The following is a 26,180-nucleotide window of genomic DNA, read 5'->3' on the forward strand; positions in this document are numbered from 1 at the left end:
CGCCGTGCGCACACGGCAGTGTCGCGGTCCCGCCTCGTCCACCTCGGCCGGGATCGCGCCTCCATGCCGTGGACGCGCTGGCACGTCCCCCGACGGGAACGCGGTTATGACGCGACGACGGTCCGCGTCGAATGTACCGCAGCGTACGCAATTTACGCAGCGTACGCAACGTACGCAACGTACGCAACACAGCTGTCTGTAATTAAATCACCTATTTAAACCCCATTCTTTTCTCCAGTCTTCACCCGTTCAAAGTGTTATGCTTTTTGGGTGTGTTGGTTTCTCTATATTATCTCGATTTCCTTGTGTACCGACCTTTGCCTGTTTTTGACCACGATTCTTGCTGCCTGCCTACGACCTCAGACCTGTTTACCCCGTTTTGCTCCTATTCTGCCTGCCTCGACCTCGGATACGTTTGACCTCGCTGCCTGCCTTTGCAATTTTGATTACGGACTGTATACTGGACTTCTCCACGGTGCATATCTGCATAGTAGGATCCTTCCTCTCTCTCCCTGACCCCCTGACACCCAAATATTAATTTTATACTTACAGTTAGATGAGTGGCACAGCCATGTGGTTCTGGAGAAGGAAGGGGCGGGGCCAGTTGTCACAGTGATTACAGGGAGGGGCTGGTAAGTAGGAGCCGCTGCTGTGAGTCACTGAAACGGATTATGTAATGAGGGGTATTTTTCAGAGCGTTTGCTCTGAAAAAACCCTCATTTTATAATCGATAAAAATCGATTCAACTAATCGATAATGAAATTCATTGACAATGATTTTCATTATCGATTATTATCGATTTTATCGATTAGTTGTTGCAGCCCTATTCACAGTCCTGTAAATTTCCACTCCTCTGCTTGCAAATCATTTCCAGTAACCTTTTCTACATCCTAGCAAACCTTGATGTTTTCTCTAGGCCATCTTCAACATAGACCGTAACTAGTTAGACTAATACATGCACTCCAATGCACTCTTCTTTAGTAGATATCTCACAATTGCTTGACATGGGTGTCTTTCCAAAGTCACGAGATTCACACTCAAGAATTATGTCATTTGTGATACCATCAGTGATGTCATATCTGCAATAATCCCGCCTTAAATGGTATCCATGATGATGATATTATGAAGCCTCTGATGTGTACAAAAAGGACTTTAAGGTCCACATGTATTTTATGTATTTTCAGCCTTAATTCAATACTTTTAATAAAATAATACAGTAATGGAAATATCCTTTATAACTTGGCTTTCAATACATGTACTTTTTTTTTAGAAACAAATTGAAAAAGCAATCCATCCCATTAGTCCTAGATTGGACTCCCGGGTTCCGGCACTAGCAGCTTCAAAGCTGTTAATTGGACCCAGTTCATGTTATATTTTCTCCTGGTCTCTGTGGAACAACATCATGGCCAGATGTTACTGGTTTAGAGAGTTTTTTTGGTGGGTCTACATCTCATTGAAGAAATTTGTACCAGCTCTCCATGTTTCTGAAATAGATTACCACACCTATAAAAACATTAAGTCTTATCATTATCAAGAGGATTCCGTTTTCTAAACAATAGATTATCCTAAGAGATACCACATTACAGTGGTAATGTTGATGGCGTGTTGGTGGGGGAAAAAAAAAGGTCTAATTTGGTCTTGCGAGATGGAAACAAGAATCAGCTGGTTCTCCGTCTGAAACAGAGGAGCCAAACTATGCAGCGTTTCCGTGCTTTGCGGAATTCAACCTCCCACCGCATGGCTACAATTAGTTATCATTGAAACCATTCGCGCAATCCATAATTTAATGCTGAGGTAGTGAGGACCCTAGCCACTAAAATCAGCTTACGCTGCCTCAATTTGACGGAGCTGTAAGGCTCACATCAAACGGAACACGGCGTGATGGTTCTAATTTAATACCATTTTGGTCTACGGCACAGAACAAATTGTGGAGCATGTCGATGTTATTTTTTTATAGTGATATCACAGTTCACAATCATTAAACAAACAGACTTTGAAATTCTCAGCCAGCTCACGGAAGACGAAGCCGAGTGCAGTTGAATTTTTCTTTTCTGTTCGTATATTGGAAAATAGGCCGCAGCCGTGGCTAATTCCAAACAGTTTTCTTTTGATATGTTAATGTGACAAAGCAAAATCCCAGAATTCTCGGTGAGTGGCAGATTGGTTCTCGGGTGGCCAAAAACACGTCGGGAGAACTCATTGTTGCCCCTGGCAAAAGGCTGCTCTCCTGCCAATCAGGGCGCACCACCCATACACTGGCTGCCAATCAGGTGTCAGTTTAAACTGATGTCACACAGAGAGTGGTAGAGCGGAATATTTGACAGTTTAATCATGGCCCTTGACACCGTAGAGCCACTCTATGCTGGAGTGAAAGGGTGTTATTGATTGCTCAGTGAAGAAATTTATCACTGTCGTCATTCCAACTCCGTGTTTCCCGTGACAGGACAATACGCTCTAAAACCACCGTTCTCAGTTCCATAACCTTCCATTTCCAGTAAAATAACTTAGAATTCTAAAACAGCGAAACTTTAGAATTCTGAGATGATGGAAGGAAACATTCCTAAGAATACCGAATACCGGTTCTTTGATTTCATTGGCTGTTACGGCCAACTTCCTGTTTGAAGTTACTGTAGAAGCTTCTGTCCCTTAAGAGGTTCTGTAATGAGAAGGCATCCAGATGTTTTACATTGATACGGACGAAATGTTACATTTCACGGTTCCGAGGGCTAAGAGACTCAAGGATCAGTGCAAATGTCTGAAGAAATCAGAATCTACAACATATTTGTAGATTTAGTTGAACAAAAAGTTGGTTTTGTTTTTTGTTACATGCCATATTGGGACTTGGCTCACAAAATCGGTGGTAGGCTAACGATGATGATAGCTTTTTGAGTGTGTGTGCGGGGGATTATTGATCAACATTCTACCCTCAGTAGAACGAGTGCTTGTATGAGCTTGTGCTGTGCCAGGACTTTCTTGGATACCTTGGATACCTTAATGGGGAGGAATATTCATGGAGATTAAGAAGTGAAGATACAATTTACTTTATATAAGCACATGTGTTCTGTTCATATACACATGGGGTCGATTGGCCAAAGACGGTGCTTATAGGACAGTTGGACAAATCAGGTACCTAATATCACTATATATTATGAAGGGCCAACCCTAGTGAGCTTCTGCTGCCGGAAGTTAAGTTCCACATTACTAATGCATTATGTAGGGCCAACTCGGACCTCTCTGCAGGAGAAGGTCTTCTCTTCTCAGCTCTACAGTTCTACAATTGCAGGGTCTATTCACTAAATAAATAGTTTGAATAAGATCTAGAGTAGACATTGATCATACATGAGCAGTTTCAACTTCAAATGTATCATATACCTGAAGAAGAGACCTAGATAGTCTCAAAAGCTTGCAATCTATTATAATTTAGTTAGCCAATAAAGGTCTCATCAAATTTGTTTTTTCTCTTTCTACGGCTAACATGGTACAACTCTATGCATAACCACGGGCAAACCTCAGGGGGTATTATTTAATTAAGCTGATCCTAAAAAATAAAGTTTAGGACTTCTGAAGTCATCCTCCGGTCCTCATAAAATAATAATTTGTCAATTAATATCGAAGAACAGTAATGCCAGAAGCAGCGCGTTTCTAGAGCACAAGGTGTGTATTAAAGAACCCTAAATATCCAAACCATCTTACAGATTATACAAATTTCCGCTCATAAATAAATAATTCACTTGGCGTAAAGTTCGCAAACTTTCTTGGAAAGGTTTTAAATTCTTACTTCCTCGGGGGTCATATCTTTCTTAGGCAAAACGTCAAAGATTTGGTTATAATGGGGCACATGTTCAGTGTTGTGTAACATACAACACCCATTAACAATAATGTGTAATTCAATTGACAGCGATGAAAATTTACCTAGCAATATGTTGCCGTTATCCCCAACTGCTTTTAGCATTTAAACGATCATTTCAGCTTGCTTTCTGATTCCTGCAGGCGAATATTCCTTGTCTCGTTCAATAGCACCATAGATTAAGTGGCTATAATGCAAAAATGGTACCAGCTGTATACAGACAATACACAGTATAAAGTGGATGTCACGTGACAATCGGAAATGAGCCCCTAACACAGGTAGCGATCATTAAGAGCTTTGTTTCTGTCTTGGTAAAGATTTTTAAGCTATATGCACTTGGGTCAAATGCAGGTCCGGACTAGGGATGAAAAGCGACCCAATGGCCAGACACACACGGCTGTGCACTACGTTGTTACAATGTGGCCGTGTCTATCAGCTGACAGAAGAGGTGAGCGTGGGTCGCCATTAGCCCTGGCCCACCGGCATTTGCCCAGTTTGCTTGATGGCCAATCCTGGCATGACCACAGCTATGTATAGGATGGTGATGTAATTTAGAGGGAATGTGTTGTCAACGTAGGAAGAATAATTACGGTAATTTGGTCAAAAGATGGAACCTCCCAGCAATTTTACATAAAAATAAGTTTTCTTTTTAAAAACAAAAACAAAAAAACAGTTGTACTATTTGCCCCATAATAATAATGTTATCATAATAATGTTTTCAGGCAGCTGCATATTAGCTATTAGTATGAGTTCTCATTCTGTTATCTGATCCCCAATCTACTAGACAAACACCCCGATTCCTTATCATACTGCCTGTGGGAAACAATAGAACGGCTCAGTTTTAATCACTCAGTCTGACACGCTGAATAAGGAAAGCCTATGGAGGAACGGACTTCATTAGCATTGCCATTAAGCATTAGCTCAGTGTGGTTATTGACAGGGATAGTTACCCAAAATATCACATGACTGACACCAATGGCGGCCTCCAGGTCTGCAGATAAAGGGAGTTTATTGGAGCAAAATGTGTGCATGTGTGACCATAGATGTGTAATTGTGTGTGTGTGTGTGATTATGTGTACTTTTCTGTGTGTGTTTGTGTGTGTGTGCGTGCATATATGTGTAATTGTGTGTGTGTGAGCATGGATGTGTAGGTGTGTGTGAGCATGGATGTGTAGGTGTGTGTGTGAGCATGCATGTGTAAGTGGGTGAGATGGAGTGTGTATTAGTAACGCCCCTGTGTGAAAGAACAGCGAAGACGTGTTTGGTCGGCTCTGATTCATGCTTCGATCCTGGCTCTTCGCCAGAAAGAAAATTCAGAGCCTGGGTTATACCTCATTTGGCTAACCTGGAATCTCTGATCAGGAATACGAAAATAAAGTACCTTTTCCCGTAAGCGCTGCTCAGGGTATTCCAATTCAAGTTGCACATTTCATTATATTCATAACGCAAACAAAAACATCACTAAAGAGATTCATTTTCCCGTTATGAGCGACGATGTTATTACAGAAGAAACGTGCGCAAATTAAATAATGCGATTGTTTGCACTGGAGAGCTGAGGTTTCAGCCGACAAGGTGCTAATCTAATTAAGTCATTTAAGTCTAGAATACATAGGGGTATATTAATCAAATGGGTGATATTATCTCCTCTATGATGTTATGGGTAAATGATTTATCACAGGAGCCTGGTTTAGGGAGCGTGATATCGTGTTTTCACGTCCTATTGATTTTTTTATCTGATTAGCACAGAGGTGTTAACCCTATGTATACCCAGTGGCCAAGAAACACCCAGAAAAAAAATTTGGTATGATCCATACAGCGATGGTTAGATTGTTCCAGGGGCAAACCCACTAAACTGGCCACGTGGTCACAAAACATTGTGTCAAACGTGTTGTTCCACCTTTTCTGTTAAATATAACAAATTGTTTAGCTAACTAGAGCAATGGAACTACAGTTCTAATTGGTTTTGAATTGCGCAAGATTATGGTTTTTCCAGGGAATGCTTAATTCTGAGATGTTTCTATAGTGACTGACAGGGACAAGGTTTTCTGAAAAGTATCTCTGTCCGTTAAACAGATATAACCTCACATTGAAGGACCACACAAAGAACTAATGCATTGGTTTCATTGGGAGCAAATCATGAACGATTCTTTATTGGCCCACTTGCAAAAGTATGAGGAGGACAGTGACTACCCCTGGGAGCTCTCAGGGTTCGACCCAATCTCAGGGTAAAGGAGTAGATTCTAAGGGTTCCGGGGTCACATAATCTGGAACTGACTCCTTCCTATTCTACTCTACTGTGATCATGTATAAGACAGATGGTGCCTCCAGTACATTATGGTTCATGTCCCTGATTGAACGTAAGCGACTCAAGTCAAGGTTTCCATGAGGACCGGTAGTAGAGCCATTTGGTTAACACAGTTGGCGAGTCACTACATAGAATATTTACGGTGCTCTATGAAAAGGTTAATATTTGAAGTCTCTGGATCAGCTCATTTAGAAAGTTCCTAGGTATCTTTCTCTTACAAGAAGAACAAAGTTGAATCTCTTGCCTTAATGTTAAAAAAAATCCGTACATATTTTTTTATTCTTAGGTTGGGTACCAAAGTTGATTTTTACACATCTGGCATTGGAAGCCTTTGCCTACGATACCCGAATGATATTAAAGGAGCCTGTAGACTGGAGCGTTGGGGATGAAGTTGTCATATGTGGAGTCGGTTTTGAAGGCAACAGAATGCAAGAGGAGGTTTTTACAATTGAAAAAATCAACGCCACAGAGATTACCATAAATCCTCCTCTTAGGTAACCCAGTGGACCAGAAAAGTAATGTTTTATAATATTTTTAACGTATATTCTTTTTATTTTCTCGCTTCCTTATCAAAGCTGCTTCATTTCATGTAGGAATCTATTCCCTTAATCTGATGCCACCAAAGAGTCATATTTTTAGGAAAAAATCTCATGGCGTCTGAGACAAAACCAGAATTCTTATTCAATAAGTTAGACCAAGCTTAATAATGTGGGGCTTGCTACCAGCAGATACAGATATGTTATAGACATAACCCACTAAACATTTAATATGCCCAAAATAGCATGTGAAACATACAAAATATAATTAACAGCTAAAAAAAGACTAATACTTTTCGACCCATACTGAATTTATTAGAAAATAAGACAAGGTATTCCTTCTTATCTCGCTTTTTACTTCAAGAGTTTTGAAGACTTTTCTTGAATGCGCGCCCATTATGGATTGTAAATGTCATCAATGTGAGAGACAACATCTTTCTCCTATTTCAGGAACTCCTATAAGGTTATAGAACAGTTTGTAGATGGGCGCATGGTTTACCTAAGGCCTGTTGTAGCACTTCTCAATCGAAATGTTGTGGTGGAAGGAAACCTAACTGAACCCTACATGACTCATTACTGGCAATGTCTTCAAGCTGGCATTACAGGTGAGATGTCAAGGAGATGCGCAATGGGGGAAGGGTGCAAAGCTTAGCCTTCAAAGGCCATAATATACCTTACCACTGCGTCTTAAACCAAGGGTATGACACAGGCTCCTGCAGTCCCAGTGGTCCAAGGGGACCCCAGATCCTAAGGTATCGCCAAAGGTTTCACATGGTACACATGTGGATTCTTAGATGTTGGTGCTAATGACTTCTGCTTCTAATGAATATTGTAATTATGTATTAACATGGATTTGCAGTGTCCTTGCTATCATATCTAATTTATGTGTCAGGAGAACCTCAACAAGTTCTGCTGGCTGCTTGACACACCGCTAGCAATCTGGCAACTAAGGCCTGCGCGGCCGTCCCCTGCGCCCCGCCATATTGTAATACTCCTCTGAAGGCATGTCCTTAAGGACCACCATTCTCCAGCTTAATCTATATCCTCACGGGAATGCTGTTGAGTAATTACTAAAGCCAGGACTGTTTGTGTGGTCCTTGTGGAGATATACATGGAGCTCTGCACGTGGGGGCCAGGGCTAGCCCTAAAAAAGTCTTTAGTGGGAGGAAACTGGGTTGGGAGCAGGCATAATGTGGACAGGGAATGGATGAGATATCGGTCAGGAGTAGGTATGGTCACACGTCTCCTCTGCCTGGAGAACCTGACCTGGAGACCTAGCAGACCAGGACTTCACCCAGAGTTCCTGGGTATGCATATTTCTACTGAAAGAACAAATTCATGAATGTCATGAGATTCCAGAAACCATTTTATCATGTTTTAGTATTTATATATATATGTATTGTTCTGAAACTGGCTACTCATATTTTTATTTCATATTTTCCTTAGATATTTCCAGATGTCTGTATTACAGAAGTGAAAGGAGGCTAGGATCTCAAGATCTGGGAGCAGCGTTGATTGTACAATCCTTACAAAATGAACCAAGTCGATTTCAGGTTTCAGGGGTCCGGTTTGAACACATGGGAAAAGGCTTCCAAAAACACCTCAGTGGTCTGAATATCATCGGCAACGGCAATATGTCTGGTAAGAATTCTTCAAATTATGCTGTAGAAGAAGACGAGGTCAATTTATTGAATTTATGGGTTTAGTAGGAGTCACGAAGGGTACAACCACACTATGATCATGCTAAAACTCAACATTTTAGTTAAAAAAGTAATTAAAAAAAGCATTATACTTATAAATAACTGAATATTGGATAGTTCAAGAGGAAGTACTTCTGTTTCTGATCTTTGCATGATGGAGAAAAGGCCCTAATACGTTAAACTAACTTCATATGAGAACCCATATTATTTATAATGGAGAAAAAATAAACTTTTCACATCTCTGCTGACTATTCGGGCTGTGCGGTTATTGAACAGGGTTTTCTTTTCCATAACAAAGTAACCAAATATGTAAACTATAAATTATTTGACTTCTTTTCTGCCAGGATCTTACATACGCAGATGTACTATTCTAAATTCTTTTGCAAGAGGTCTCAGCATTTCTGGAGTTTCTCATTTTAAGGTGGAAGAGAATGTACTCTACAATATAAAGGGTCATGGTATTCTTTTGGGTGAGTTTTATAATGTATAGCTCCTTTTTTCAGTAATTATCATTTAGCACTAGTCAATTTAAGTAAATAGTATTGTATTTGAACAACGTTCTTAATTTAAGTCTAAAAAAATGTGTTCTAATTTATAGTTTTTCCACAACAGTCTAATTCAGGGAATTTTCATTACCTGGTGTCAATATTTCTAAGAAACAAATTAGATTAATCTAGCCCCAACCTATCATTGACTAACAAATGGCGTACTATTGGATACCCAGATTGGCCACCTCGCACTCCGGGCAAATGGCCAGCAGCACTATGGCAGATAGCACCCCATACTTACCCATTCTGCTGGTTGGCACATTCTGCTCCAGGCATAGTATTAAGTGTGAAAATGGGGGTTCGAGCAGAGTTTGAAAGTTTGCTTCGCAACAATATTACAAGAAGAGAACTACAGTGTTTCTCTTAATATGGATTTTTTTTCTAAATTAGCCGACCCTTTCGTCCACGATATCGAGATTAGACACAATCTGATGATACGGATATCAAGCACAGATACCCTGTCCAATACTGAAATGATAGCCCCGGCAGCCATGTACATCAGGGCACCCTTCAACACCATAGAGGTGAGTTTACATTTATCCTTTCTAATTTATCATTGAGATCATTATGTAGCTCATTAAAAGAAAATGCCCTGCCTATTTATTTATTTTTTATTTATATGGGTTTTTTTTCCATAAAAAATGGAATTCATTTTTAAGACGGAGAGAATAGGGTACTAGGCTACAACAAATTTAGCAAATCATCTTAGCTTTCAAAACGTATTTTTTTGTATGGTAAATTAGACAAAAAATGGAAAAAAAATGGTAGAGGGTTAGATGTTAGCGGTGAAGGGTAGGTCACACCTGGAATAGTAGTTTTCAGTAAAATATTCATGCTTTCCTAAGATGTATCTAAAATATTTACTCAAAGGTAAGCCTAATGTTACGTATGTTCTGTAGGAAAACTATAACTTAAATTTGAATTTAATTAAAATTAAATCTGGTACATATGCAAAACAAAAAAAGGGTAAAAAAAAACTGGGGCATAGACACATACTAATACATTTGCCAAAAATGAGAATATTTAACTCCTTGTTTATAAAAATCAATAAAACAAGCTTCGAAGACCTTCGGTGTGGACGTTTTGGAGACCTTTCTGGCTTTGGCCCTTGATATATACCCTGTAATAACAGGCCAAATTTAAGAAAAGTCAAATCTCATTCCTTTGGTATACATAATTGAGTTTCTTTTGCTGTGCTTATGTGGTTTAACCCCTTAAGTACAACGGGTTGTCCGTAAACCCATTAATGACAATGCATTGTGAGCCCATACGTGTAAAGGCTTTGCCGAGAAGGGGTTAAAAAATCATTCACGTTAAGACTTTGTGTCCCCATTGACTCTCAGCTTATTGTGACCTCATGGCTCTTCCTGAAAGGGTTAAGGCTAGAAATATTTCTATCCACATTTTAAAAAGATCTGTATAGTTGCGACTGGTTCTGAGAATGTCTTCGCTCAATGCTCCATTTTACTTCCAGGTGAGATTTGATGTTCTTGCCAAGTTTTCCCCAAGGCATTTATAGATTAGTAATTTTTACCTAAAATTTAACTGGAATAAAGGCTTATAATGCATTGACTTCGGAACCAAATTGATTTCTACACAAATTCTCTGCTTGCCTAAACCTCTATCGATAGGAAGGTGTGTGCCTCCATGAATGAGCTTATTTAATGATGAGCCATGCACAAAGTACATTCCACAAGTAGAAATGCAATTTGGAAAATGGCATTAGGTAATTTTGGAGAGCGAAAACGCCTGGAGCATAGGAGATGATGTGGAAATACACCATGTAACTCACAAAGTTTGGGGGAGCTTATATATTCAATCCATGCAGTGTTTCGAGAGAGTCTACAAGCCAAGGAGTCAAGCGCTAAGAACATGGTCTGGCCAACAAGATCACTTGGTATTCTACAACGAAAATAGTCTCTTTTTTTTATTTCTTAGGAAAGGCTATAATACACATACCCCGGCCATGAAAGCTGAAGGTTGTGGAACTCTAGTCCTCAAGGGCCACCATTTTTGGATTTGGCCCTTGAGGACTAGAGTTACTAGGGATACATGGAATTGGGGATTGGGACTGGAGATGTGCAGCCCGGGGTTGGACAGAGCCAACCACTCCCCTCCACGGGGTGGATAAAGCCTGAAAGCTGTGAGACATGGAGCCTCTGTGTCAAAACCAGAGAGCTTCCATATATGATCATACAGTATGATACAGTATGATATAGTATGATATAGTATGATATTTAAATAATAGCTAAGATGGGGAAGGTACCATAGTAGATGCAATATGGATGGATTAGGAAAGCAAAGAATAAATTACCACATAGCGGTATCAGAGTTAACCATGCCTGCTGGACTGAGACATCAACCCTGGGTGCACCTTCTGACTTTGCCCTAGGGACCAAGATCCATATTTACTGCTCTACCAGACTTTAGGATCAAACATTTCCTGAAAAAAAAAGAACAGATTCATGAAGAACGTAACATGAATAGTCCTTAAGTCGTTAGTGTATATATATATATATATATGGTTTCTTCATGATTCTTTCTAGGAGAACATTGCATGTAATGCCGGTTATGGCTTCTTCTACCACCTTTCAGATGATGGACCTTCTCAGGCACCCTTGCAATCCTTCAAGAAAAACACAGCTGTATCATGTCTGAGGTGGGACCACAACCGGTGTTTTTTTATCGTTCAATGGCAATATAATTGCATAAAAATGAATAAAAAAAAAAATCAAATGTGTTTAAAAAAAGATTTAAAAAAAATGGAGGGTGGTGGAGATTTAAAAGATGTAAAAAAATAAGAAAAACAAATGAAAGGGAACATTATATATAGCAGATACATATTTGCTCTCAAACCAAATATCTGCAACCTTTTTATCAGACCCCTTGAATAGATGTATTGTATTCAGCGCTGCGTAAACTGTTGGCGCTATATAAATAAAAGATAATAATAATTTTAATGCTTAAAATTTGCCTTAATTTTTTTTTCATATACTTTTACATATCACAAAGTAATAAAGGGGATATACATAGAGTTGGACATATTTATAGACTCCCTATTTATATAATTATTTGCATTTATATATTTATATGAACATGTAAATGTAATGAAAATAGTCTTTTCTTTAATGTAGATTTGGATTCTGGCTATACCCGGATTACAACCCTTCACGCGACGGGTCTATGGCCACGTTCCAGGGCTTCAGCGCTTGGAGCTGTGGCGGCGGAGCTCAGGTATTGAAGAACGGAAAAGTCTCTAATAATCGCGTTCAATTAGAGGCGTCTTCTATTGCCGCTGGTTGGCACTCGCCTTGCAAACTGCTCATGTTTACTGCAAATCTCCAAATGTCTTCAACAAATTGGCAGATAAAAACGCGAATAAAAAAAATAAATAAATAAATAAAGCCGTTTTACAGAAAACCCCCGAAAAAAAGAAATTAAGAAAATGGCATCCTTCCTAAATGGCGAAGATTAAGATACTTTAGCATTGCAAACAATCTGGTTAAATGATTCAAATTCTCATTTCTGGCTACGCACGCAGTTTAAACAAAAGAGTGATTGGCTACAGTTCAAAGCGGCATTAGGAAAGATTAGTAGCGACTGACGACGGCAGAACAAATTAACCATTTGATGTCCTCCCGCCGTTTAGATCGCTAGATGTGGAAACGTCCGCTTTCGAGAGTTCAACATTTATTCTTGCGGAGACTTTGGTATTAATATCATCGAAAGCACGGGAAACGCGGAAATTTCCGATAGTTTATTGCTTGGCCGCTTCGATGGGAAGGTAAGTGGGGAAAAATTTAATCTTTTCATTCTAACTTGTAAGACGTAAAATAACCTTTGACAATTTCTATAGCATCAAACACTCCGGTGCGTTGTTGCCGTATATATAATATATATATATATATATATATATATATATATATATATATATAAAAAATAGGCGCTGGCGTGATCGCTGTAAGCTATAGCAGCAAATTTGATAAAGTTAGATTCCGAGGTTCCATTAGACTTATGTCTCAATCTCTCAGCATGTTTAATAACTGGGGAAAAAAGGTACTTTATTGGCTTTACTAATAATAACACTGTGTTTTCTGTCCCGGAGCATATAGGTGATGACTGGAAGTATATTTCATTATTTTGAATTCTCCGGAGGATTGTACAATATACAAACTCTTGGGATAAGCATGGAATACTGAATATAGACCATGTGTATTCTGAGGACCCTTCGTCGAATTTTGTGAAATTTAGCATATAGACAGGCCTGGACACGGAGGTAAATGCCAGATGGGCCGCTGGTCAGTAGTTCCTCATACCTGCCCAATCTGGCAGATCAGGTCCTGCATTGCGCGACCACTGCCTGGGTCCGCTCAGCTACATGCAGGTCTTCTGCCGGCTCCGCATGTATGTCATTTGGCGGCCAATGGCCTTAAAGTGCCAGGGTCCCTTCGATATCCCCATTATTTAAGTATGTTTTAGAAAAATACTTTCATGCCAAATGTTGCAGTCTCATTATCATTGATTATGCAAAGAAATAGTTGTTTTCTTCTGACTTCACGTTAGACTGGTTTATTTGGCCCAAGTTGTTGTAGACCACTATTGGCCACTTAAATGCACTCGGACGGATAGTGGGCGAGGACTGTTCTTGGCCAAACGCCGCTTTGCAGGGGAAACTGAGGTGGATCCCAGGGGAAGCAGCATTTCTCCAGGAGACTCTGGGTACAACCCAGTTATGGTTGTGATCTCGTGTGGCCCCTCAAGCTGAATTCAGAAGTTGATGACTGAATTCTACCCTACAGTAGGCTCTGATTGTTGTCTAACAGCCACACAGTCTTTGAGGGTTTGAACCATGGATGAGAGAGGATGTTTAGCTTCACTAAAACCCCATTTGTCTCCTGCAACGCTTACCTTTGACCAGCAAGTCGATCTCCTTGACATTACTCACTGATCTGAAGATAAATATGAGGCCTCAGTGTTAAGGTTTTGAGAAGTGATAAAATGTAAGGAACATAGAATGTGATGGCAGATCAGACCCATTCGGCCCCGTCTAGTCAGCCCATTGTTCCTGCTGTAAAGACTCGAACCTTAATCAGTAGTTGGTCTTAGATTCAGGTGCATTATACCTATCCCGTGCCTGTTTAATTTCGCCCTGTGTAGTAGCCTCTTCTACTTCTGCTGTGAGGCGGTTCCACTTATCTACCACTCTCTCAGTAAAGTAGAGCTTCCTTACATTACATTTAAGCCTCAGAACAAAAGTTTCAATAATTGATGCGAGCATCACCGATATTGTTTCTTTTTACTGAAGTATTCTACTAAGTGCTGTGTAGACCAGAATAGGCTGAATAATATCCAGCGGTTGTTTCTTGGGATCTGAATGAAACAGCTCGCAGATTGCACGTTCTACACCTTGGGGAAATGAGACATTTTGCTTCTAGTTTTGCCAGGGGTTCAATTATAATTGTTATTATCTTTGTTATCACATAATAACATCCCTTGTGCCATAATTTGCATCTTAATTTATGTAACATTCCCATTAATAAGGTTGTCTAGTTTGCATCAATTAGATACCGGTGACATTCATTCTTTTTTTTTTTATTTTGCGAAAGTTAACCTGAGTTTTTGCCTCCAGATGAACATTTAGAGGTAAAGGTTCTGCTCAGGAATATTATATTTTTGGCATATTCGTTTAGGTCACCAAATTATAAAAATATTACGTGATAGGATTGGAAATCGAAGAAAGAAAGCCACTAAACCGAATGTAAATATCATAGGGAAAGAGGGGACATAAAGGGTGATATCATCACCATGTCCAAGTGCGTTCAAGTTCATAAGTGACATCTACACCACCACGGACAGGGCAAATAACAAGAGACCATCTCATGTGGCTAAAGATACCAACTAAACAGAGAGGAACATTCTTCACAGTAAGGGCTGTAAAGCTCCGGAATGCACTGTCTATGGAGGTGGCTGATCACTGGTGCTCTGGAGACTTAAGAACTGGATTAGGTCTTGGCAAGCAAGGATTACTCCTAATGTAATGAGAGGCAAGGCGTGAACATAATATTCTGCCCGCAGAGTCACAAAAGGCGTTTTTCCCCCTTTGGACTTGGGCTGGCATGTGCTTTTTTTCCCGCCTTCACCTAGAGGGCGTTTAGGTATACAGTATATTGGATATGTTGAACGTATATATTCTTTTGTTTATTTTACTAAGTAACTTTGTGTTATACTAGGTATCAATAATGATGATTTAATCTCCAAGAATGTTTAAGCAGAACCGTCATTCTACATCTTAAATGACACCCATCTCTGAAAAACGGATAGAAGGTGGCACTTTCCGACCCAGGGATACTGCCACAGAAAATACCCTCTATCCACATCTGATTATATCGATATGAAAACATTTAAACCATAAAGATCAGTCTATTGACGTAAATATCGACCCTTGTTGAAACTTGGCCAGGAGTCTCTAGTAGGGTTACCATCTGTAGCGTTAAGCTCGAACATGGATTTCTTTGAAACCCGTACCTAAAATATCAGAGAGCATTATTCACACAGAACGCGCGTGACTCAATGTTTTATCTTCTCTTGACAGGACACGGGTTGTATGACAGCTGGTATTAAAACTCCTAAGAGGTTTCAGGCTTTCCTTTCCAACATAACCTTCATGAATTTTGACCATACCCTGTGTAGCTCCATCAGAACCTGCTCCGGGTGCTCAAGGGGACAAGGTAAGCTAGACAGATGCGTTGGGAAACAGTTGAGTGTCCAAAGTACTCTGATTTATACCTTTCATAAAACCTTATTTGGTCCTTGACCTCTTATCACTAGATAAGCCTTTTGCCAGTAACGGCAAGTTTATCCAGATGCTGTAGTCTGAAGCCTATTGCCCATAATGAGACAGTATGCATAGTTGGGCCGTTGGAGCTGTATGCTCGTTCATACTCCTGTTATTAATTTCCACCACTTCTGCTGGAATAATGATCTACTATCATTTTAACTGTGTTGGATTCTTTCCTTTGGAAATTTTCAAAGCAACTACATGGATCAAAAAAAAAACCCCCAAAGCACTTTCCCCTTAAATGTTGGAATGATAACACGCATTAAAGGAGTATAATCACATTGCAGGTTGCATATGAAGTTTCATAATCCAAATAAAAAGTGAAATGCCTCATGTCTTAATTTAAAAAAAATTATAATACTGAATGCATTATGACATCATCATGTGTATTGTCTGACATTAAAAATTTTTTTTAGGTGGATTTACCGTGAAAACTCTGCGGCTAAAGTTCCTGAATTCTCCCAGTCGGCCTGTTTTCCCTTTCCCTCATTCTGCTATAGTTGACGACCTTGATGGTTCATTCTTTGGAATGAAGGGCAGCCATCTTGTGGCATCAACGGACATCCTTCCCGATTCATGCACGGAATACGCCGGCATCAATGGGACTGTCCCCGGCAGCGTTTGCGGAGAAGACGTAGTTTTTCATCGTATGTCCATCGGCCTGTAAGTACCAATAACACATGGAAAAAATAATTTGTTAGAAAACACATTTTTTCATAAAAATTCAAGTTGCGATAGAATGTGCTGATCCTAACAACAGTACCATATGCTTACTTTAAGTCACAGAAGATGGGTAGATAACACATGGAATAACTGTTTAGCCTTCACTGAACTGCTAAGAGTTAAAGTAACATTTCAGATATAAATCATGTGTTAACCGATGTGTCTCAGGAAAGTGAGAGTTTGTGATAAATACTAAGTTCTCTTTAAGCAGTTGAACAATTAGAAATGATCGATTATGGTTGCGTTTCAAATAATGTGTTATTCATTTCTTCAAGTTTACAAAATATTTTTAAGAAGGAAAAAAAATCTAAACTGTTTTGGTAATGGACCATGTCAGCTCCCGACTGTGTTTTCCGATGAGCGTTACAGTGAGGTAGACTGTTGGTTTTCTCTAACTTCTACTCTAAAAATATAATAAATGGATTTTCATAGAAAAATACCATTTGTAGAGTTTCTAAAATATACGAAGTTCCATTAATTTCTACCCATAGGACAGGGGTGTCCAACCTGCGGCCCTCCAGCTGCTGCAGGACTACATCTCCCATACTCCTCAGCCAGCCCCTTAGCTGAAAGAGCATGATGTAGTCCTGCAGCAGCTGGAGGGCCGCAGGTTGGACACCCCTGCCGTAGGAGAAGTGATTAGACCATCTGAGCTTAATACTTTATTTGAGGGGACTTATATGAGACCCCAATGATGGACAAGACCTTTCCGTGAAACACTAAAACCTCAAACAAGGAGGAAATGCTACCCAAGTTGTGAGACTGCCTACAGAACCTGGGCTTTTGAACCTTAGATGGGGCTTTATCTTTATTTAAGATGGGCTCAGGGGAGGATTTAGAAGAAGAAGAAAAAAAACTCTTCTTCCCAGGTGCCAAAAAAGGCTCGTCCTCCGTTTTTGGAACTTGGTCTGGAGAGCAAGCCAGAGCCAATAGCAACGATTGAGACCTTATCCTCCATTAACAAACACTGAACCTGCCAGCATCTTAAGGAAGACAAACTGCCCCAAGAAGCCCGCTTACCCCACAGTATTTAATGCTAGGTGGCAAGCCTCACGGAGAACAAAATGTTATAAGTAGCACTTTAGACAACTTGAAGGTATCTCAACTGGTTAAGAGTTTTAGCTAAGTAATTAAAACCCCTTTTTAGTATTTGGCACCACCTTATCTTGTGGTCATTTCCAAAAAAACATGCAAGATCCTTCCAAAAGACGGCAGATAGAATGCCTTCCCTAAGAAACTAAGCCCTGCTGGAGTTTTAGTTCAGCATGACACTTCACTAGTCATTTGTGGCAAGTACAATTACTCTCAATCGCACGGTAATCCGATCTCATGACATATTTGGAACATACATAAAAAATTAACACAAATTACTATCCAACTATGCTAAAAAAAAAAACCAGTTTCAAGACATAATTTTTCTCTTGTTCATAATGTATGGGATAATGGGATTTATACAGCCGTTTATGTTGCAATTGACTTTTATATCAGATAGATTCTGAATGTTTTAATTTAAACAGAATTAAATTTGTTTTTTTTAAACGAGTGTTCCATGTATATATATCACATGGAGGATGTGATCAGATGGTACATTACATAGTTATAAGTGTATTGCATAGAGAAGAATGCTAATTCAGTTTAGGATGAATTGCCCCACAATTACTGTGGTCTATTGATGTTATGTCACACTTTGCCCCTTTCCTACATACATAGTACCCAATTTGGTATTTACGCCCGAGCATTAGGCACAAGTCCCAATAATGAGGGCTCTGGCCAGGGAAGCCACTACATAAAGTAAATACAGACTATGACTGCAAATTTTGCACTGTTATCAGCTATGACAAAGCATGGCTTTGGCAATGGGGCAAACGGTTGGGTTAGTACAAATACACCTACTTACGGACTGGTATGATAAAGGGTTGGTGGCCCAAGACTCCATCTGCCACACGATATACAACAATAAAGAAGCCATAGTGACTTCACAAACCAAACGAAGGTTGACCTACTGGAGCAAAATTGAAAAGGGCTGGTCCTCAGGGTAAATAGGACCCAGTGGTAGCCTTAGGGATTCTAATCTGAAGAAATTGTCAAATTTTAATATTTTGTAATATCTTTCTTGTAATCCTTAATTTGGCCACAGGGGGAAATAGGTCCTTATGGATGGTAGACATTAGGAAGAGCCTCCCAGCAGAGGTGTTAGGTTAATACTGTAAGGGAATTGAAACAAGCAGGGGATAGGCATATGGCTCCTGAATCTAAGACGAGACCAACGACTGAGTACTATCTGAGTCTTTACAGCAGGCAAAATGGGGAGACTAGACGGGCTGTATCTAGCATGCATCTGTCATCAAATTCTATATAGCGTTTATCAAACTTGCTGAATTCTCTATGGACTTTATTTTGCGCATGTCCTATAATTTATAAAAGTTCTTGACGTTTAGAAATATTTGATTGTATTTTAGATGCATTTTGTGACACTATCGCTTATTATACCCCCTATCAGGGACAGAGACCCTGAAAGCAGCTACAAAGTGATTGTTACCAACCGTATGAATAAATCTATCTCGCTGGACTATGTTCAGGACACTTTGTCAAACCAATATGGATGGCTCGCTTTACTGGTGGATAAAGAGACTTACACAGTTATATTCGACTCCCCCGAAGTAGTCAATACTTTTGAGGTAGGTAATGTTCATATTTGAGCCTTTTTTCCGGGTTGGTATTCTAGAGCTGCCGTGCTGCTCCTCGTGGGAGTGATTTCTTTGACATGCTTTGTAAAAAAAATTTAAATACAATACGAAATAGCACTTAAAATATGAGATAGAGAGATAATACACAAATGTCGGGGTGCAAAGCTTGAAATCTATGTCTCTTAATACAGCAGATAACTGGATATGTTAAAGGTAATCCAAACTGTACATCAAATGTATATGCGACTAATATTATCTAGTAAAAAAAAGTATCCAGTAAAAGTCATCCATACCAGCAGAACATCAAATACCAAACAAAATGGGTTAGTTTGAGGCTACCAAATGCTGCCTTTTGTTAAGGTCGTTATGGCTTTTTACGGTTTGGATACGTTAAGTTATATGTGACTAATATTGAAGAATAACGAGCGGCCGTGCATATCCTGCCATTGGCCATACTTACGTCATCATGCGGCCACTGGCCTTAAAGAGCAAGGGCTGCCCAGTCTGGTCCTGTTTACAAAATGTAACCTAAAAAGAGTGAAATGTTTCTGCAGGTTGCCCCTAGACAGACATTCATTCACTTATCAAATTGTAAAAACGTAAAGTGTCTAGACCTTTGTAACAGAAGCCATGTTTTTCCCTTTAAAAAAAATATCAAATGAATTAATTAGCGGGAAGGAATATTCATTAAGATACTGTGACAGTCTCAGAGGATTTGTTACAAGGTCTCACGCATAAAACTACATTTCCCAGCAGGCAACACAACAGGACAGGCAGTGCTAATGAACCACACCCAAAGCTCATTAAAGAAATGGGTTTCATTTCATACCTATCCTGATTGGCCTGTAAATGCATATTTTTGGCTTGCTAATAAATCTGGAGACCCATAAGACCATAAATCTGAACATTATCACAGCTGGTGGAATAAGTGAACAGAAGATGTCAAATGCTCCAAACAAGGGGTGCAAGTCCTGGCTGATAATCTCAAAGGAACCCAGCTAGAGATCCCCTAATGACGGGATCAAAGCTAGCTTCCTCCAGAAGTTGACTGAGGTTGTAAAACTTGCCTTATGACGTTAAGAGGAATGCTCAGAGATAGCTGGCTGTGTGAACAATGTGCTGGTCTTCTGGCACCGTTCCTGAGTGGAGAGCCCCTGAAAGCATTTTGATCTGGAGCCCAATGATTTTGCCAGATTGAAGTCAGAAGTACTAAATCCCTTGGGTGTTACTGTAGCTCTGAGGTTCTGTGCTTGGACATTCCATCAAGATAAAGCGCTACAGTCACAGATCTATGACCCAATTCACCCGGCACGAGTATATCGTAGACAGTGGAACACTTGGTGATCGTTTCATATGGAGCCTACAGTCATCTCCTCGCAGATGGATCATCCAAAGAACCCCCCCACACATACACACACACACACACTGCTGACCAGTTGACTGCCCTTAGACGTATGGTGGCTGCTGATGTGCTGGAGTTTAAAGCGCTAACATGGAACAGAATTCCAGAATGTAACCAAGCCGGTAAGACTGTTCCCAGCTTTAATTGTGTGGGTAAGGAAAAAGTCCCGTGAGGAACTCTGAAATGAATGATAGTTTCAAGGAGCTGGCAGTGATATTGGGCCTTGTGTGAATGTCTGCCCCCTGTTTACCAAACAAATGCAATGAAGGAGATACTTATGTGTTTACAGTGTTTCCTGGTACAGTTCCCCCCCCCCCCCAGTAACTGTTCAGGTGCCACAATTCTAATTAATTACAGTAGAGGACAGAAAGGCTTGGGCAGTATGGTCACTCTTGTTTAGAAACACAATCTCTACGAATCTCAATGAAACAAAAGTAAACGAAGCAAAGAGCTCTGAATTTTCGTTTGAGTTTCATTCTTTCGCTCGCGCTCACTCACGCACTCTCAAAGTTGAGGTGGCTGCCCACATGCTACACACAACTTGGTTTAATACATACGTCTCCCTCATTTTTATTTTGGTCAGTAAGCACTATTTCGTGGGTTTATTTAATGTGTAGATCTATAAAATGTAGGTTTTGGTAAAAGTGAATGATCAGCAGTAATTCATATTATGGTAAACACAGAATCTGACGGCAGATCGGACCTGTTTCCCCGTCTGTTCTGCCCGTTTATCCTGCTTTAAATGCCCAGACCCAAAGTCATTGGTCTGGTCTTAGATTTAATAGTCATATGCCTGACCCATGCCTGTTTTAATTCCCTCAATTACCATCTACCGCTTCTGCTGGGAGGCTGTTCCACGTATCTACCACCCTCTCTGCAAGATACACACAGACGTGTTTTGTATTTTTATGGACAGATTGCTATACAGTAGAAGCCTCGGATCTAGGCTGAAGCCCTCGTCAATGCCACTCATGACGGCTGACAAGGACACTTAGTTCAAGGCATGACAGTTTTTTATTGAAATTAACACAAAATGTCAGCAGCGAGCATCGCTTGGGCAGAGCGGGCAAAGTCTTGCAGCGAGTTTTGTTTTATGAAATGACTTTTAACTTCAGTAATATTTTTGAAGAACAAAGACGCACTTGACTAGACATGGAGCGTTCCAACGTAGCGATATTGAGAGAGATCAAACGGATGCGTATTAAAATAACTCGCGACGACAAATTAACTGCCCATCAGACGGATACAAATGTAAAAAAAATGGCATCTGACCAAAAATATGCATTTTTTTTTTGCCTAAAAGATAGAGATCGATGGGACAGCATGCCTGCTGCCACTAAACATTACCCATTTTATAATGTCCGTACATTCCCTTCATGTTTACGTACGGACCCCGTATTAATGGTCCATTTCTGGTGCTACTATGTCTGTTCTCAGTATCTGCGTGATTATTCCTCCCCGTTATGTTTTCTCTCCCATGTTAAGTTGCTGATTGAGTCAGGCAAACGTTGTATGGGTTGGGGGAGAAGATGCGTAAACGTTTATACTAAATACCCCCAAAAGATTACATTGCCAAACATAAAGCATACACTATATATTTAATACATGGGGGGGTAGCAGCTGCCTGAGGTCTTCATGTACATGTTTTTCTGTATATTTATAACGTGGTCCCTGTTCTATACGTACATAAGCCGTTGCAAACACAAAATAGTAAGTAACGTATTCATCCCAAAAAAGTTTTATTAAATCCTCAGCATTCAATCATCATGATGGGAGGTTTCACCCAAGGGAAAGCCCTGCCCATCCTGAAACATTGGGGGTTATATATATAAAAAAAGTTTAGAAATGGCGACCGACAGAATGTTCTTTGATTGGAACAGATTCTATGATAAAACCAGTTTTGCACCACAAGCATTTTAAGACATAACCGCCATTGTGTTATAGTGCTTGACCACTGGTGGTGATGTAATGAAAGATTGATATTATGATGTAAGCCTTTTTTTTTGTCAAACCAATATATTTTGGGCAGTGCTCCATAAATCGTCACTATATAAAACGATTGTAATAAGACAGGGCGGTATGTATTAATATACGCACAGATGGATTGATTGATAATGTTCTGTATAATTACTTGGATTTCATCTCCAACAGTACTCTGCCACCTTTGACAATTTCAAAATTGGGCGTTTTATATTAATGCATCATCCAAACCTGCCAGACTTCTATAACGTCACCGTAACGTGTGGATCCAGGATCGGTCGCCCCCTTCCGTCCCATCCCGTACCTGGAGAAAGTGGGGCTTGCGACTGGTTCTTTGACCATAGCCTGGAGTCTCTAACCTACCTGGGTAAGATGAGTAAAACCTACTTGAGTCGCACAACCTTTTACTATAAACATACCTTAAAATATATTAACCTCAGGGGGCTAGGGGTGCCATCATGAGGTTGTTTAAGGTGCTATAAGTGCAACACCACTAGATGGCAGTCATGTCTCCGAGCCCTGCATATCCAGGCCGTGGCCAATGCAAGGGAGCACTTGGGATCTTTGGCATAGATCTTTCCCCATCGAGTGGTGGGGTGCCGCTCAACTTTTAATTGGCGTACCCTCTTATTTTCAGCTGTTGCTGGTTTATTGCTATACTTTCATTCCACTGATCTGAAACACGTTGCTTTAGCTGTTGCTGAGCACACTTAGCCAGTAGGGGGCACTAGCGGTGCTATATATACTTCCCTGTCTTGCAACGCTATAGCGGTTTCAGTATTGGTAGACTATCGAGGGATGAGGGAATCTTATCAGTTATAACAGAGATCCATAAGAACTCCACCAAACCCAATGTATCTGTTCTACATATAGACATTCCATCTGTAGACAAGAAGTAGATGCTGTAGATCCACCAACGAAGCTCAATTGTTGGGTCTTGGTGACAAAAAAACAGCAAATAAATAAAACCTCTACAAGCCTCAATGGCAGAACCAGACCCAGAGTTTTAAATCCACAAGCAGACTTCTTAGAACTTCTCCAGTAAAACATACAAGACAATGGGGGGGGGAGTTGCCACCAGGAGCCCCAAACTCTCTACAAACCACTAAAATCTTCAAAACATGCATTGCTAGGTCATAAACCATATTAAGGCCTTTGTACAGTTTGCATGAAACACACATGTTTTTATGAGAAGTCCCGCTGCCGGATGTTAGTGTGTAGATCTAAGTTGAAGGTCTCCAGTTCCTTATCGGCAATTGCTGGCTTAGATGTTTTGTTTTTGTTTTTCTCTTTGCTACCAATTTTTTTTTTTATAAATTTATATTTGTATTACTTTTGTGTGAGTGTCCAAGTCTACATATCTTCTGGGGAATAGCAGAACGTGTCTTTCTAATGTCGTGTTGCCTTCAGAAACCTAATGCTGACAAGTCGTACCGGGGCAGCCGTCATCGTAGCAGAAAGTGTGGGGTCTCCCGTCCTACCTCCGCGTGAATAAACGGCACCTATTGCGTGTTATATGCCCTCCAGGGCCCGCTATTTAACAACCTTTTGTGTAGCTTGTGTTGGTTTAATAGGTTAAGGGTGTGGAGGTTATCTTATCTACTGGTCGCAGAATGACTGGAACCACCTCGTTTGTGATCCGAGTAGCGATCCGGAAAGTATTGCCGATCTGTTAGCGCTGCTAACGCCCCTTTGCGATTAAAACATTCCTGTACCATCTGCTTTCAATAGTTCCTTTTATTCATGGGTAATAATAACAAACCCTTAGGGTAAATAAAGGAGACCGGGGAGGACTAGGAGGAGGAATATTAGACTCGCTGTTGTAGAGGAGTTGGGTCTGGCATCCTTCGCTGGCTCTGGGTTATAAAAAAGGTTTCTAGGGGCGTCTCCATGCCGTATCTGATTAATTTTACACCAACCAGACATATGTTCAGTTTTTGTTTTTAAATAATTTTGGCTAAACGTGCCACCCCTGCCTGCACCAGCCAATAGGAATTGTTTGATGTGCGTTTTTTTATGTAGAATTTTTCTGGCGCTTTAAAATTGTCCTGGACACCCAATTGTCTCCTAAGTCATAATGTTTGGCTGTATGCCCCCATTATCTTTTTTTATTGCTTGGTTTCAGGTCCATCTGGTGTTTTGTCACGCTGTAGTTAATACACTCCGTCAAAAGGAACATTCAGACCTTTGTTTCTAATTACGCACCCCCCCCCCTGCCTTGTCTTCCAAGGGTTAATTTTACCCAAATGTATACAGCAACAAAATAGTCAAAGGGGTACGTTTTTATTTATAGAGGCTCCAAAAGGCTCTGTAGCGCTAAATCACACTGGGTGGATCCAAAATTGCCTATAAAATGAAAATTATAATAATCATTAAAAAGGAATAAAAGTAAAAACAAAACAAAAAAACATGAAGATGTATAATATATACCGGCACAAATGGACAAGCTTACAATCTATTAGGACCTGAGTCACCTGCATTCAAGCAGGGATATCAACCATGACATACTGGTAGTAAAAGCACTAACTGGGAGGCTCTGGTATGATCAGATCATTATGGAGTCACCTCCAAGCTGTGTGACCCTGAGATTTTGAGAGTAACATTGGAGAAAAGGTTAGTATGTATGTGTGTATGAAAAAGAAAAAACAATTTGTTACGTTTGCCACGATTTCCTGTTTTCTGTCACAATTTCTGTTTTACTTTTGATGTAGCAACACTTTATGGTTTGTTTCAAGCTTTTTTTTATTGATATTATATGTATAGTTCGGCTTGATCCATACATTAACTCTACTGAAGAGCTGCGATGCACCGTAAAGGCGGCCAGTTCCCTCCACCCCATCCCAGTTAGGCAAACAGAGTGAGATGATTTGTAAAGAGGTTATTCATGTGAACGCACACTCGGCTCACGTAGCGTTTCTCTGTTCGTGACATTTACCTAATTGTTAAACTCAAGAGCAACCCCAGGGACCATAAATGCTACATGACAATAGAAATAGGGGAGGGTGGTCTGAGAAGCAGAAGGGCTGAAAGCGGTACTCGGGCGTCTTTTAAGGGGTCATTATGTTCTCCTAATGAGATCATTCCCCACTTTGCACACAGCCCTGTCATTTAATTCAGTGTCATGTGTTTTTAAGGTGACACTTTTCCCTCTAACGATCTATATTCTTCAGGGATGAAACACTCGTTCTGGAATGGGCTTTAATCCACTTAATAAAACAGAGTATCGTTTATCTGTGCCTTGTTACACATGTTTTGCTTTGTAATAAAAATATATCCTAGAAACGTGGGCCTTTTTGTGTATTTTTCACCAAAAACCCTATTTTGGCTTACCAACGAGTGGAGTTAAATATATTTTTATATGTTAACAAGTATCATGAAATGGGTAGTTGATGATGCTTGGACTACCATTTGTACTGGAAGGCAGTCCCAAGTATCCACTTCCCATGGCTAAGGTATTGTTGATGTTGACCCCCTCCCCTCCCCATCCCAATAAAATACACAATACCCAAATTAGTCTTTAAATTCATCTTTTTGGGCCGCGGTGCAGTTAGCTTCACCCTCCGCACCAAGACACTTACACAAACACTCATTTTATTTATTTTAATTACATAAAA

At 40.1% G+C, this 26,180-nt stretch overlaps 1 protein-coding gene across 1 annotated transcript in view; it reads left to right on the top strand.

Moving 5' to 3' along the window:
* The window catches only part of PKHD1 (PKHD1 ciliary IPT domain containing fibrocystin/polyductin), a 168,111-nt gene that overhangs the window by 76,115 nt on the left and 65,816 nt on the right, over window positions 1–26,180 (top strand). The window contains exons 35-46 of the mRNA XM_089499223.1: window positions 6,439–6,646; window positions 7,139–7,293; window positions 8,135–8,329; window positions 8,733–8,858; window positions 9,327–9,460; window positions 11,483–11,595; window positions 12,071–12,170; window positions 12,586–12,720; window positions 15,529–15,664; window positions 16,191–16,437; window positions 18,998–19,175; window positions 22,738–22,933. Coding sequence (XP_089355349.1) covers window positions 6,439–6,646; window positions 7,139–7,293; window positions 8,135–8,329; window positions 8,733–8,858; window positions 9,327–9,460; window positions 11,483–11,595; window positions 12,071–12,170; window positions 12,586–12,720; window positions 15,529–15,664; window positions 16,191–16,437; window positions 18,998–19,175; window positions 22,738–22,933 — 1,923 coding nt within the window. The remainder of the gene's footprint in view (window positions 1–6,438; window positions 6,647–7,138; window positions 7,294–8,134; window positions 8,330–8,732; window positions 8,859–9,326; window positions 9,461–11,482; window positions 11,596–12,070; window positions 12,171–12,585; window positions 12,721–15,528; window positions 15,665–16,190; window positions 16,438–18,997; window positions 19,176–22,737; window positions 22,934–26,180) is intronic.

The sequence above is a fragment of the Sceloporus occidentalis genome, unplaced genomic scaffold (assembly GCF_023333645.1).
Source record: "Sceloporus occidentalis isolate IW3139 unplaced genomic scaffold, rSceOcc1.0.p SCAF_131, whole genome shotgun sequence".
NCBI classification, from domain to species: Eukaryota; Metazoa; Chordata; class Lepidosauria; order Squamata; family Phrynosomatidae; genus Sceloporus; species Sceloporus occidentalis.